This window comes from Pinus tabuliformis, chromosome 6, assembly GCF_031772625.1.
Source record: "Pinus tabuliformis cultivar Carrire ecotype Pingquan chromosome 6, CPIR1, whole genome shotgun sequence".
Taxonomy (NCBI): Eukaryota; Viridiplantae; Streptophyta; class Pinopsida; order Pinales; family Pinaceae; genus Pinus; species Pinus tabuliformis.
The window spans coordinates 347,374,940-347,390,549 of record NC_142292.1 but is presented as its reverse complement, the minus strand read 5'-3'; the positions used below and the strand labels follow the sequence as shown (position 1 = coordinate 347,390,549).

Below are 15,610 nucleotides of genomic sequence, written 5' to 3'. Positions count from 1 at the left end.
CTTCTTAATATAGGTCTTTAAAGTTTACATCAATAGGAAGATCCAGCTTCCAGGATTCTCTAGCTACAACTAGAAGGAGGCTCCAACCTCATGATTTATCAACTCCAATTGAAAGGATGCTCCAACACCCTAGTTTACCATCTCAAATTGGAAGGATGCTCCAACACCCTGGTTTTATCCGCTCTGACTGAAAGGATGCTCCAACACCCTAATTTACCAGCTCCAACTAGAAGGACGCTCCAACACCCTGCAGAGGCTCCAATCTACCTCAACACCAGCCTACATCCCTAAAGTGTTCTTAGGCTCCAACCTGAAGGAAACTTCACTCTCCGCCTTGCACCACCCTACCATCCTGAAGATAGAAGATAAAAGAATATAGATTACGCCAAATACATTGCTCTGTCACTGTTGTCAATAACATTGTTGTATTGCCTATGCTCTTGTCATATCACTATCATAATACTGTTATCACTAATTTTGCTTGGTCACTATATTTTCATCGCCATAATATTGTTGTCCATGCCACTATTGTCTCTGTTGTCAATACTATGAAATCGTGTCATTGCTAGGTGTTGCCCACATGCATAATCCAACGTGCTACAAATTTGTCTTGTGCCCAGCCTTAAGTTGTCTCAACTTTTGCCTTTGGAAAATAAACTCCTTAGTTAGCTCGATCGCCCTCATACTACAACGTATAATCATCAATTTAACGAACTCAGAAAACCTTGGGCTCACTCACAGTTCAGAGAGAAAAGAAAATGTTAAGCTTGATTTGATGAGTGTGAAATGAATTGTATTTATACTAATTGAAGATGCTTCTACGCCAGCTGACTTGTCAAAGGAGGAAGCCAACCTCAAATTTCAATTTTAATTTTGAATTTGGAGCCAAAACAACAATTATATGGGCCAACAAGATTTCAAATTTGATTAACTATATTTCTCTTGACCATGACATCATTTAAAAGCGAAGTTTATTAGGACTACCCCATCATTAAATTAATTTAATTTTCTTGAATTAAAATGCCACTATCCATCCAATCAATAGGTTGCTTGCAACAATTTCTTTTGGGCTTCTTGACCACAAATGGGGTTTCAACTTCAAGAAGCCATATCTCCTCAACCGAGAGGACCCACATGATGTGCCACCTACCACTGGAATCAGCGTGACAAGGAAAATCAAATAATGATGGTCTCACGATCAAAATCATTGTATCTAAGGCTTTCCTTCCATTCTTCAGGGCTTCTTGTCATTTGGGTCTTTCAATCAATGCAAACCATAGATGGATATTAAGAGTGTTCATAGACCAATCAATGTTGGCATCAATGACAACACCATTGAACACAATCGTAAGACAGTTGGGGAAGAAACATGCATGTCCTCTACCCCTGATATGATGGCTCTCCAGCTCCTGAGAAAGCCATTGGTATAGGACTACGGCATAGATCTTGGAGAATGAATCCCATCACCCTAGTCCAGTAGTAATTTGATCATAATTGTGTCCTAATTGACGGATCAGATGAATCATGTGTAGTTGATAATTTTGACTTGTTTGTAAATGTGTTATGAGATATGAACTTTTATCATTTACAACAATGTGAAGATGTTACTTCTTTATCTCGTTTAACCATAGTGGGGCAGAATTGTCCTCAAAAAAGTGCCTTAGCTTAGGCCAATAGGTACTAATAGGAATCAAGGTAGATAGCGTAATCATATCATATTCATACTTAACACTTTCCACAAATTCCCTTACATTTCCATCTCATCCATATAAAATTTAGATTCCCTATCTGTGAATAGCCAATCAAATGTCGCTAGAAAGGTCTAAATAAACAATTCACCAAAACAATAAAGTACACCTAAGTTAAATAAAACCAAACGAAAAGGTTGAGAGGTAAAGAGCAAAGACAAAATCGAAGAAAAAGTTGTATTACTTCAATTGAAAGGCCCACCCACCCTCTAAGTCCTAGAACTGAATGCCTATCTAAACAAAAAAGCACTAGAAATCGAAGTAACAAAATAAAAAAAGGCTCCCTCTCAAAGGTTTGCAACAAATAAAATTGAAGATACTTAGTCAAAAAATACTAGTTGGATCAGAGACAAACCTAGCACGTCATGATTTTAAAAGTTATTTCATAGGTTTTCCCTAGTAACTTTCCATAAATTACATCACCTTACCTATTCCTAACAAAGAAACTTAGGAAATACCTTATGCCCTGGTAAAAGACATGTAAGTATTAAAGTAAATATTAGTTTAATAATGTTAAATTAGGTACTAGACTTGGGTATTAATAAAGTCAATTGGAATTTAGATTATTTTATGTTTTTTATATCTTATTTCACTTTAGTGTGTATTTCGGTCTATGCCATATTCATAAAGTGGATTGACTTGACTCCATTATAACCTATAATTAAGAAAGCTTTTGATTTATCACTATTCACTAAATCAATGTCTCGTACTGGAGGATGTTTGCAGTGATTCTTGCATATTGGAGTTGCTTTGTCATGCTAGGGTTTCCATGTTTTCCCTAGCTTACATTTTGGAGAGCTAGTGGACTTGTACTAGCCTTGAGAGAAGGTTATGGTATGTACATGTACTTCATCTTGGGTATATAAATCAAGTTTTCAGCTGTCCAAAACTCATGTATTTTTCAGATTTGGTTTTCAACCATATATGTTCTTCATGTATTGTTATTTATAATTATGTCTTAAAGATTTGACACAAGTAAAAATGGCAATGGTTGAATGATTTTAAATTTTCACTGAGGAATCAAAAGGGTTGTTTTGCTGCCGATATACCTGCTGTTGTACTGTTGTTATAAGTGTTGTAAAAATCATTTTTGGATCTGGTTTATGTGGAATAGATTGCCGTAGAGGGCTGGAACTTATCCAAGTTCTTTGGAATCTTTTCTCCATGGATTGCTAGAGCCTAGAAGTTTGAACTGAGTGGGATTGAAATATTGTACTCTTTCTGCTGTTGTTTTACAAAATATTTCAAAACCGCCCTAAGGCTGAAATTCACAGCATTGAGATCTGGGAAACATCTATGGAGGCAAAATTTCTGAATTATCAAAATTCAAAATTTTCAATACTCCCCATATTATGTGTTATATTGTTTTACGTATGCAACCATATCTGAAATTTAGCATGGTATTAGAGCAATAATAATCATGAAGCCTCTAAATACAAAGACCAAGCAGCAGAGATGGACGGGGACCGCATTGGAGGAGACCATGAAGATAGAGGGATGGAAAAGAGTATACTTGCAAATCAATGTGAAAAGCAAGGTAAAAGCTAAAAAGGTGTTTTGCTTAATTTAAAAAGATCCTAGCCTTCTCAACTTTGGAAAAGAGTGGAAATAAAAAAGGAGCCATCAAGGGGAGACACACCCAACATGCCATTGAAAATTGTCAAATATCAACCATTGAAGCTAGCAAGAAGTAGTGGCTCAAATGCATTAGAGAAGCATGAGAGGTCTCTGATCTAGATCAAAGACCCGCAAACATAGAATCAAACCTTCAAGAAGAAGCAAAGAAGGAACATAAATAAAAGAAGACGACCATAGTCTCAGGCTTAAACCCACAAGCAAATACAATCAGAACATGAAACTCTAACACACAGTAATGCCCTCCAGACGAGCACAAATCTCAGACAAAAATGCACATGAGAGTAGGAGGATATCAGAAAGGACAATGCCAACAAGAAAAATGAGTGACAAATTGCGGAGAAAATGTATGACCTAACAGACCTTGCAGAAAAACGCTTGACTTTGATGTAACAAGTTCACACTTAAAAGCATAAATCCATGAGAAAGAGCAGTTGCATGAGTGAAGAAGATGCCCACAAACAGATCTGTTTGCATGAGCAGGAAACTAAATTTTTGTGCCTCCAACCTAAAATTTTGCATAAACACACTAGCAGAGAGAAATTGTGAAGCAGAACCAAATTAGTTCCAAATCCATGCAGACAAAACAGAATTCCTAGCATGGATAGATAGAGAAAATTTCACAAAGAGATAAATCTGTGTAGGTTTTCATATTTAAGAAATACTTTTTGAAGAATCCATCAAACAGAAAAAATGTGCGCCCTACCAGTTTGCTCTAAAATCCCATGGGAGGAGGAAATCGTGCAAGACACAGCCTGGGAGAGGCAGATGTAGCACATGAGAGGTAAAGGTGACCTGGGAAAGGTGAGATTCATAGCATCCATGACAATATAGGAGCAGATATGTCAGACACTAGGGCATAGAAGATCAGAAGTTGAGTGATAGAAATTCACAGAAACTGCAGTCCAACAGAGATGAGATCATTTTGTTTGAAATTCAGAGTCTCTAATTTTCTTACAATGTGGATGCCTTTTAAATTTATCTGATAGAAAACTACATCAAAAATTCAGTTGGTAAAATGTTGAGCTTCGTACTAGATCAATGGAAGTAGTTGGCTTTTCTGGAACTAGTCATTCCAAAGTTTAGACAACAATAAAATTTGATAGAAGATAAAACCAGACAATAGTATAAAACCAAAAAGTGGAAAGCCATACACATGTTACAAGATGAAGACAGAATCTGAGAAAAGAGAAAAGGAAAACCTATGTATGACAAACACAAGGCCCAAACAGGATGCATGGCAGAGATGTGCAGTAGAAACCCGAACACAACTAGAAGTCTCCAAATATTGGGACTAAGAGTGTATTGGTGATTTTATGGTGAATAACAAAAGAATATTTATGTTGGACGTTGGCAAAAAGTTGTCAGGGTAGCCATACAGTTCTAAATTATGCCTGGAAAGGACAACTTTCCAAGGCAATCATAGCACTAGAATTTAGTTGATGAGGAAAGTTGTCAAGTAAGCCTTAGGACTAGGCGATTTTGTTGCCAAGGAGGCAGTGGTAGGTGATAGAAATCATGGTTGGAGGTGAGAATACACTCTAGGAGGCAACCAGAGTACCAGGACGTTTGAAATTCAGGGTGTTGAATTTGATTACTATGTGGAAGGTTTTTTTCATTTATATGGTTGAAAAATAAACAAAAAATTCAGTTAAAAAAATGTTGAGCTTAGTACCTGGTCAATGGAGGTTGTTGGCTTTTCTGGAACTAATCATTCCAACGTTTAGACCATACTAAAATTTGATAGAAAATAAAACCAGGCATTGGTGTAAAAGCAAAAAATGAACACCCATACACATTTTATAAAATAAAGAGAGACATCAAAAAAAGAGAAAAGGAAAACTTATGTATGATAGACAGAAGGCCTAAACAGGATGCATGGCCAAGATGTGCAGTGTAAAGCCATACACAACTAGCAGTCTCCAAATAGAGGGACTAAGAGTATATTGGTGACAGTCTTGGGAACAACAAAAGCATATTTTTACTGGAGCTTGGCAAGAAGCTGCCAGAAATCATAATAGCCATAGAGTTATGAATTATGGTTGGCAAAGGGAAGTTGCCAAGGAAACCGTAGAGCTAGAATCTTGCTCACAAGGAAAAGTTACAAAGTAAGCCTTAGGCTAGTAAATTTTGGCAAGGAGACATCGCTAAGTGATACAAATCATAGCTGGAGGTGAGATTCACTGTAGCAAGCAACCATAGTGCTGGGTGATTCATCAGAAGTGTTTTCCAGAGGAATAGAGATGACATTGCATAAACAATATCATGATTGTCTATTGAACAAACAAGAACAGCAGTTCTACCTTCGAGATGAAGGAAATAGCAATTGGAGGTTCAGAGAAGCAGTTAAAGATTATTTGATTCCAAGATACAAATCAGAGGGAAATGTAAACAATGTGAAAACAAGTTATGGGAGCAGAAGCATTAACAGAAATGATGCAGACAAGTATAAAATGTGCATGAAACATATTAGATCAAAACAGTGTTTGTATCACAGCAAAAAGATCTCTATATTGCTCTGTTAGAATGAGAATGTAAATGAAAAAGATGCTCCATTTCTATGCTATTTTCTATCATACATTCTATGCATAGGAGTACATATAAGATGAGAGATATCTCAAAGCACAGAATAACTAACTACTATATTTAAGATCTAGCAGGGCTAATATGGTTACAGATTGTCATATGAATAAGTCTTAGTAACCAGGATAAACTCCCAAGTTAAAAGAAACTTTAAAATGCAATTTATCACGCACTAAACCAATTTACAACTACATAGGAGTATCTAATATTCTCCTACATATTTGGCAACACTTAAAAGTCTTCCAAATTTAAGGAATTGGTAGTAATGCATCCTTGGGGCACTAACTAAGAAGTGTTGAAAAGAAAATACATGTGTCATAAGAAAACCTTCCACCTAAATGATGCAGACAAGTATAAAATGTGCATGAAGCACATTAGATCAAAACAGTGTTTGTATCACAGCAAAAAGATCTCTATATTGCTCTGTGAGAATGAGAATGTAAATGAAAAAGATGCTTCATTGCTATGCTATCTTCTATCATACATTCTATTCATAGGAGTACATATAAGATGAGAGCTATCTCAAAGCACAGAATAACTAACTACCTATATTTAAGGTCTAGAAGAGCTAATATGGTTACAGATTGTCATATGAATAAGTCTTAGTAACCAGGATAAACTCCTAAGTTAACAAAAACTTTAAATGCAATTTTTCACGCACTAAACCAATTTACAACTACATAGGAGTATCTAATACTCTCCTGCATATTTGGAAACACTTAAAAGTCTTCCAAATTCAAGGAATTAGTAGTAATGCATCCTTGGGGCGCTAACTAAGAAGTGTTGAAAAGAAAATACATGTGTCATAAGAAAACCTTCCATCTATTCTCATGTTTCTTGAAAAATCAAGAGATGTAAATACAGATACAAACAAACCAGTCTTTACAACAAAATGAAACATACCTATTCAAAAGAGCATAGATCACTGGCTTACTCAAAAGCAATTCCTTCTCTCTAGATGCTTCCTCAGAAGAGTTTCCTTCCAAGGTCAAAATTTCTTGAAGAGACGACAGGCAATTGGCAACAACCTATTATTGTACGAAATCCGCCGAAAAAAACAATTACTACCAAATTTTGGAACAGAACAAAGCCCCAACAGCAGATTGTTAAAAAATAATCAAACTTCCAAACAACAGAAATGAAAACAAATTCCAACTAAAACTCCAGTATAGAGATTTGCATGTGAGAAACCAAACTTCAATAAAGTGGTCACTAGAACAATGCATGTCACTTAAACGATGCAATAACATGGAATCTCATTTCCATTATTTAGAACAAAAGACAACCAACTCAAAATAAAAAATCAAATCAAAAATAATCTAATCTTAGACCACTATCAAAGAAAGAATTCATGTAGACCAATATGACTGCAAAACAATCTTGAGAATTTCAAAAAAATATGCCAAGCGTTATCTAGCCAGTTATTTTGAGTTTCCTACAATTGATATAGGACTTCAATTACCAGAAAATTGTTATTGGCCTCACAATGTAATGACTAATTACAAATGAAAATTGAAACTGAAGTTTTGTCAATGTCCTCTGGTGACCAAAAGTAATCAAAATTTCTAGATGATTTTTTGTTGGGTACAAAAATATTCAAAATATCATGATATATTTCCATAATATCACAAGTTGACAAAAACATCAGCAAGGGTGTGAGAAGTTGGCTATAAAGTTTGACTTTTTGGATATTTGCAATATGTCATGAGCTTTTCACCTTCCCAATGGTATCATCGCAAAAAAATGCAATTTTTTGAGTCATATGAAAATATTCAAAATAACACAATATGTCAACGAAATATCACAAGTGAGGCGTATGAAAATATTCAAAATAACACAATATGTCAACGAAATATCACAAGTTTATAAAACATAAAGTCCTATAATAGTCGAAGTCTGATTTTTTAATTCCTTAAGTTCATCGACATTTTTCAATATTTTCCCCAATAACATTCTTTCCACACCCGCAACGATATATTGTTCATCATGATATTGCAAAATTGATCAACATGTAAATAAGATAAGATATTTATATTAATGTCCAACAAATCACCACAAAAGTAGATCAATGTGACTGTTGAGACAATGATGTCGATACAAGCAAGAGTACCAAAAGGTCTCCTATATAAAGAACAAGAAATAAAGTAGAAACATAATGTCTATATGCTAAAACATGGAAAACCCTTGACTCCAAGTTCCGGATGGCCGCAGAAAGGAATCAGGGACTAGGTCATAATCCACTAGATCTAGATCTATCTCTCCTAACTCTTGAGGCCAAATGAAGAAAACTCATAATATAATGGTGCCCCGAAGTAGGGCTAGGGGAAGATCTAGAGCCTCCATTGTGCTACATCCGGGAAGAAGTAACCCACCGCTAGTGTCTAGGTGACCTCAGTGGGTAAGAGAATTGATCTAGCAATGTCTCTGAGGTCTCTAGGGAAGGAGAATGGTTCAACAATTAAGGGAGTGCTTCATGCACATCCCAACATTCACTTATGTAAACTAATTATAATCACACAAAAAACAATAAGAAAAGAGACAAAAAGAAGCCAATTAAAGGTCTGCCTACTTTTGAGTTGTAACCAATAGAGTCTAATTATGAGTCCTAATTGACAAACCTAGACACTATATAGCCTAGTGAGCTACCTCGACTAGTTGAGCATTATGAATTAAATTAGGAGGTCTTAGGGTTGAGTCCTCGAGCTAGATACCCTTGTTATGTATTTGATTTGGTGGGCCTCACTTGATGTCCCTACTAGGTAAGGTGCACTAAGTTTATGCCACCCGCTTTACACTAGGTACCATCCTTAGAATGAGGGGAAATTCCCAGGAGTTAGCTAAAAGAAAAGGAAAAAAATTGTGAAAAGCTTGAAGTAGAAATTGTCTCATTAAGGAAAGAGCTAGATAAGCTCAACAAAAACATGAAAAGCTCTCAAATCCTGGATACTATTCTCAGCAGTCAAAGATCACCATATGACAAGACCAGTCTTGGTTATATGGGTGAGACCTCATACAAAGAAGATGCAAACACCAAGTCACCAGGTAAGGAAGTTGAAGAAAAACCTAAAAGCTCCAATCTCAGCAAGAGTAAGGACAAGAGACAGGAGTCTGGAAACACTGCTACACCAAAAAGCTATGTTGATGCTCTCAAGGGGTCCATTCACAATGCAGGCAGCAATATGATAAGGAACAAGGACCAACAAAGATTTGGATAGTCTCCAAAGCAGATCAACTTCAGAAGAACTATTCCATCAAGGCAACCATACTCAGCCAGGTATCAAACTATTTTTTGGGTCATTGTTTTTCATGCAAAAAAATTGGTCATCAAGCAAGAGATTGTAAAGCTTATGTGAAAAATGATTATGAAATAGGTTCTCATCAAACCTCTAAAAATAAGCTCGTAGACATCAAAATCAAAGATATTGATGATAGCAGAAATCATAATTCATTTGCACCATTATCCAAGTATAGTATAGAGTGTTATAGATGCAACAATTTTGGACGTGGCACAAGATTGTCCTACAAGATCAAGAGAAGGATTTTATAAGAGAAAACAAGAACCACAAACTGAAAAATGAAGATTAGTTATCTATGCTCGAAACAATCAAAGTCAGTTGTTGATAGCGGGTGTTATAGACACATGACCGAAGATCTCTAAAAGAAGAAAAAGGAGGAAATGTGTCTTTTGGAGACAATGGATCTGTAAGAATCACTGGAAGAGGTACCGTAAGCCTTGACAATGTTAGGACTAAAGCACAAAATGTTTTGTACGTTGAAGGACTCAAACATAATATTTTAAGTGTCAACTAGATGTGCAATCAAGGTTATGATCTCACTTTTCATGCTAAAGATTGTGAAATAAGGAAGATTAATTCAGGAAGATTAGTGGGAAGATCGATAAGGACTCTAGGAAATGTATATATTCTTGATAAAATTTGAGGAGAAAAATGCTACATTGGACAGAATGATGAGGGTTGGTTACAGCATAAAAGCTGTCAAAATTGGCAACTAGGGCCAAACTCCATGTGGATCACCTTATTTATGGCCTCTGATATTTTTCCTAGATTCCTCTCATCGAGAGGTGTAGGATTGATATAAAGATCATCCGATTCCAATAAGTATTTATGGAGATATGAATTTATTTTGATTATGGACAAATTGTCAAGGTCGGCCAGCAAACTTATGTAGGCTCAAAAGCCCAACAGTCACATCTATTCACCCTCAACGTTTGCATATAAATACAAGGAGCCTCCTCCTCATTTGGACAATTCATTCACTCATCTTCTCTCTCTCTCCTACGCATAAAAGGAGCCTCTCTCTCTCACACATGTGGCTAAAAGGAAGACGTCCTAGGGCAAGGAAGACGCAGAAAGAAGGACGCTAGGGCAGCAAGTCATCTCTTTGACCAGCGTTGACCAAGCATTGACCATCCAGAAGTGCGGATTGGGTGTGGTTGCCTCTCCTAAGCAGGCCGTAATTTTTGGCATGAAAACCGAGGTGATCTGACCTCTGGTTTGACCAATGTTGACTGCCCTAGTTTAGGGCTGCAAGTTGACTTCAAAAATCTGCAAATTGACTGTACTTTTGGGGCTGTTCAAGGGTTGTTTCTTCAGGCTGTTCGAGGACAAGTTGACCGGAAATTGACCAAGCATTTTAGAGGTCAATTTCAACTAGTTTGACCAAGTTTGACTTTGTTGATCTAGGGTTTGTTGCTGCTGATATAAAATTACAGAATTCAGATTTTGTATTATTTCTCTCTGCTGAACTATTGAAGATAAAAAAAGATTTGATCAAAGGGTTTCCCCGCATTGGGGTTTGTCCCTGGCTAGCTGCTACATCTTGTGTCTCTTGTCTTGGCTTGTTTTATGTTGATCATTTAATGTTCTATCTGCACTTTACTTAATGTATATGTGATTGCTAATCTGTGGGTAATAAGAAGAAAAATAAGTAAATTGCTCTAAGCATAGAACATACCATAATTTAACATGGTATCAGAGCTGAGGTGAAGACAAAGCCCAAGCAAGAGCAATCACCGAAGAGAAGGTTGGCAAGGCTATCTGAAAGAAATCATGGGGTCCTCAACACACTTCCCTGCTGAAGAGAAACTCCGTGAGAAGTCTAACTATCACGGATGGAAGATGTCTCTCGATCTAACATTAGAAGAACAGGAAGTGTTGGACCACGTGAGAAGCGGAATTGTTGAGCCTCCATCAAATGTATCCATTGTTGCTAGGAACAAATGGACCAAGGGAGAAGTCAAAGCAAGGAAGATCATCCGAGACTCTATCGACAAGCGCTTGGTGGCCTATGTTTCCGAGCTGAACACCTCCAAGGAAATCTACGATAGACTGGTGAGTTTATTTAAAGTTAATGATGCAAATCAAGTCTTGTTTCTTAGAAATAAGCTAAAGGAAATTAAGAAGGGCAAAGATGAGAGTATGCAAGCATATTTCTTAAGGATCACGGAGATCAAGAATGATCTCCTATCTATTAGGGAAGTAATTCCTGACAGTGAAATGACACTCATAACTCTTGGAGGACTACCATCTGAATGGTATATATTCAGGACTACTCTTCTCAACAATAACGTAATTCCTGGATTTGAGGAATTAATGGCTAGATGCATTGTTAAAATTGGCAACTAGGGCCAAACTCCATGTGGGTCATCTTATTTATGGCAGCTGATATTTTTCTTGGATCCCTCTCATCGAGAGGTGTAGGATTGATCTAAAGATCATCCGATTCCAATAAGTATTCATGGAGTTATGAATTTATTTGCGTTATAAGACAATTCATCAAGGTCGGCCAGCAATCAAATAAACCTCACATGTGCTCAACGTTTTAGTATAAATAGAGGTGGCCTTCAAGTCATTTCAACACACTTGGGATCTCTTCCTCTCTCTACTTGCCTTTGGGTTTTAGTAGGAGGAGAGATTCTAAGGAATAACATTGCCCTGATCCAGAGGGCAGAAAGCCGAAACTGCCGGAAAAGCTGGAACTGCCAGAAAAGCCGGAAAAGCCAGAACTGCTGGAAAAGTTGGAATTGCTAGAAAAGCCAAAAAAGCAGGAACTGCCGAAAAAGCCGGAACTGCCAGAAAAGTTGGAACTGCTAGAAATGCTGAAACTGTTGGAACTGTTGGAACTGCCGAAAAAGCCGAAAAAGTCGGAACTGTTGGAACTGCCGAAACAGCCGGAGCATCTGTCTCCGAAGGAGAGCAGCATGCAAGGGACAGCTAACTAACATTGGGACAGTTGTATGGTACTTAGCAGCAAATACACCAAGCATGCAATGTTACAGCTAGCATGCAACAACAAGCATGCTAAGGACAAAAAGCATGCTAGGAACAACAATCAAGCAAGGGACAACAAGCAAGCAAGGTGCGACCAACACATAGGTCAGGATGGCAACATGGTGCAGCAATGGCACATAATGCAGTACAGTGATGGGTACAGTCATGATTAATGAAGCGTGATGAGATGCAGCATAGTGATGATGGGTGCAGCATGGTGCAGTGCGGTGAGGTGCAGCATGGTGCAGTGCGGTGAGGTGCAGCATGGTGCAGTGCGGTGAGGTGCAGCATGATGACAAAATGCAGCGCAACGATAGGTGAAGGAGTCACCTTGGAGAATTAGTTGAAGCAGCATGTCTTCAACTAATCTCATGTATCATCTTCTTAGAGATGATCTATGCTCTTATCTAGATAAGTCAAAGTGTTGACTTCTGTTGTAAACGTACTATCTCTCTCTCTCTCTGTGCTGAACTATTAAAGAACATATAAGAAGAATTGATCAAGGGTTTCCCCACATTGGGGTTTGTCCCTGGCTAGCGCCACATCTTGTGTCCTCTTGTCTTGGCTTGTCTTCTGCGATTTATGTTTTTGTTCTATCTGCAGTTTACTTTAATGCTAATGTGATTGCTAATCTGGAATAGATATGGAGCTAACTGTGAAAATTGAAATAAATTTCTCTAAGCATAGAACATACCTAAAATTAACATGGTATTAGAGGTGAGGTGAAGACAATGCCCAACCAAGAGTGAAAGAGCAATCACTAAAGACAGTTGGGAAAGGACAAAAGGATCAGTGGATTCCTCATCCCTCTTCAAATTCACAAAGGGTGAAGTTGAAGCAGAGAATATTATCAGAATGGCGCAGCGGAATATGGCCTACCTAAAGATCACTTCATTGGAAGACCAAATCTTAGGGTGGAAGGAAAGGCAGATAACTAGTTCGGCCATTATGCGAAGGAGTGTCCGAATGGCAGGGACACATCACTTGATGATGATAACAATCATTCCAGGGACATCTTCAATGATCAAAGGAATGACAGGTAATGCAGGTCATCAAGGAAATGATCGACTCTTCATAGAAAGCAAGGAACCCCAGGTATGAAGAATCAAATGTTGTTTCTGATAAGATAAAGAAGCGTTATCTTGTATTGGCCCTCTCCTTCAAATTCTTTGGGAATCTGGCTTATAGATTGTAGTGCTTCAAGGCACTTCATCGGATAGATGGGTGCACTCTCTAATTTGGTAAAGATGGAAACAATCATGGGATTATACTTGGAGCCGATGCCACCTGTCCCGGAAAGGGTGTAGGGAATGTTAACTCTCAATTGGATAAGGGTAACTCGATTCATTTACAGAATCTCTTTTATGTACTTGATCGCAAGAAGAACCTGGTGTCCATCTCGGAAATGGAAGTCAAAGGTTTTAGGGTGGCATTCATTGATGGAAAGGTACATGTTAAAAAATATAATTTTCAATGATGCTTTTTCTCATGGGTTCGAGGTTGGCAATTTGTATCAAGTTGCAGGATGGTCCATTGGGGATCATGTCCATTGACATATCGCATCTATAACATCGGAGGTCTACCTATGGGGCCCTACCTGATGTGAGTCAAATGGTGATAGGGATGTCTGAATTCAAGTAGAGCATGAAGGTACATGTCTGAGATGTACCGAAGGAAAATCTTATAAGGGGACCATTCCCCTCATGCAGCAGGTCCACAGGTTTGGAACAACCCAAGGAGTTTGAGATTCATGATCAGGAATCTCATGTATACAGGTGGAAGAAAGCCCTCTATGGCTTGAAGCAAAACACCCCAGGCGTAGTATGAGAGGATTGATAGCTGTCTGATGAAGTTGAGATTCACTAGAAGTGAAACCGATCCAAACCATTACCCGAAGGTTGTGGATGATAGACCTCTCATACCGGCACCTTATGAGGACGACCTATTTCTGACAGGTGTAGACCCTCTCATTTGTAGAAGTAAGAGGGAGTTGGATTCCAGATGTGGAATGATAAACTGCAATCTTGTGACTACCTCGAGGATCTTAACTTTCAGAAGTTATATGGTAGTGATGTCGGACCAGATTTGGGAAATACCTCTGAGTTTCATAAACTCATTCACGTTGATGTTCTTGGTGAACTTCCGAACGGACATATGTTTTGCAGTTAGCATGGTGAGCTCATATTTGGTTGAGCCTCACTGGATTGGTGCCAAGAATCTTCTGAGATATCTTCGGGGCACAATCTCTCATGGATTGAGATACACTGCCGAAAATATGAAACTGCATGATTATTCGAATGTTGACTGGGCAGGCAGTGTGGAGGATCACTAGAGCACTTCCCAGTGTTGATTCTCTTTGGATTCTGCTTCGATATCATGGATGAGCAGTAAGCAGAATTCGGTTGTTATAAGCATCGCCGAGACCGAATACATAGCTACGAGTATGATCTCGTGTGAAGCTGCATAGTTGCAGAAGCTCTTAAGTGAGCTGTTTGTACACATGATGAATACCGCTGTGATTCTCTGTGACAACCAGAGGGGGGATTCAATTATTGAGGAATCCTGTATTCAATGATTGCTCTAGCAGATAGACATCAGATACTGCCTTATCTGTGATATGGTAAGTCGATGAGCAAGGAGGCCCCATCGCATTGACACTGATGTACAGGTCGCAAACATTTTGTCAAAGCCCCGGGGAAAGGACAAATCTGTGACTTTCCTGAACGACTTGGAGTCGTTGAGAGACCTTCATATAAGGGTCATGCATGATTGCATGCATTGAGCTCTGGGAGCTCTGGGGGCTTGGGGTACTTACTGGAGCAACATACGACCACAGGGCGACTCACCCTCCCCTGGTGGTGTGCTATGAACACGACGATTAGTTCTTCTGTGGGCCGAGATGATTAGTTCTCCCATGGCAACTGTGGAACAGGATGATTAGTTCTCCTGTGGGCCGGGATGATTAGTTCTCCCGTGGCAACTGTGGAACAGGATGATTAGTTCTCCTGTGGGCCGGGACGATTAGTTCTCCCATGGCAACTGTGGAGCAAGATGATTAGTTCTCCTGTGGGCCAGGATGATTTGTTCTCCGTGGCGACTATGGAACAGGATGATTAGTTATCCTGTGGGCTAGGATGATTTGTTCTTCGTGGCGACTATGGAACAGGATGATTAGTTCTCCTATGGGCCAGGATGATTAGTTCTCTGTGGAATCCACTAACAGGACAATTTGTTCTCCTTTGGACAGGATCATTAGTTCTCTTGTCGAGGCATCTTACCCATGCAGTCTGGGACTCATGGGAAGTACCTCTCATCTAATCAATGAGCAAGGAAATGAGGATAGAGACCATAGTA

The 15,610-nt window shown here is 38.5% G+C and overlaps 1 protein-coding gene across 1 annotated transcript in view; it reads right to left on the bottom strand.

Moving 5' to 3' along the window:
- LOC149258729 (beta-adaptin-like protein A) overlaps positions 1–15,610 on the bottom strand; it is a 343,309-nt gene that overhangs the window by 266,511 nt on the left and 61,188 nt on the right. Inside the window, exon 3 of the mRNA XM_089416053.1 lies at positions 6,870–6,994. Coding sequence (XP_089272179.1) covers positions 6,870–6,994 — 125 coding nt within the window. The remainder of the gene's footprint in view (positions 1–6,869; positions 6,995–15,610) is intronic.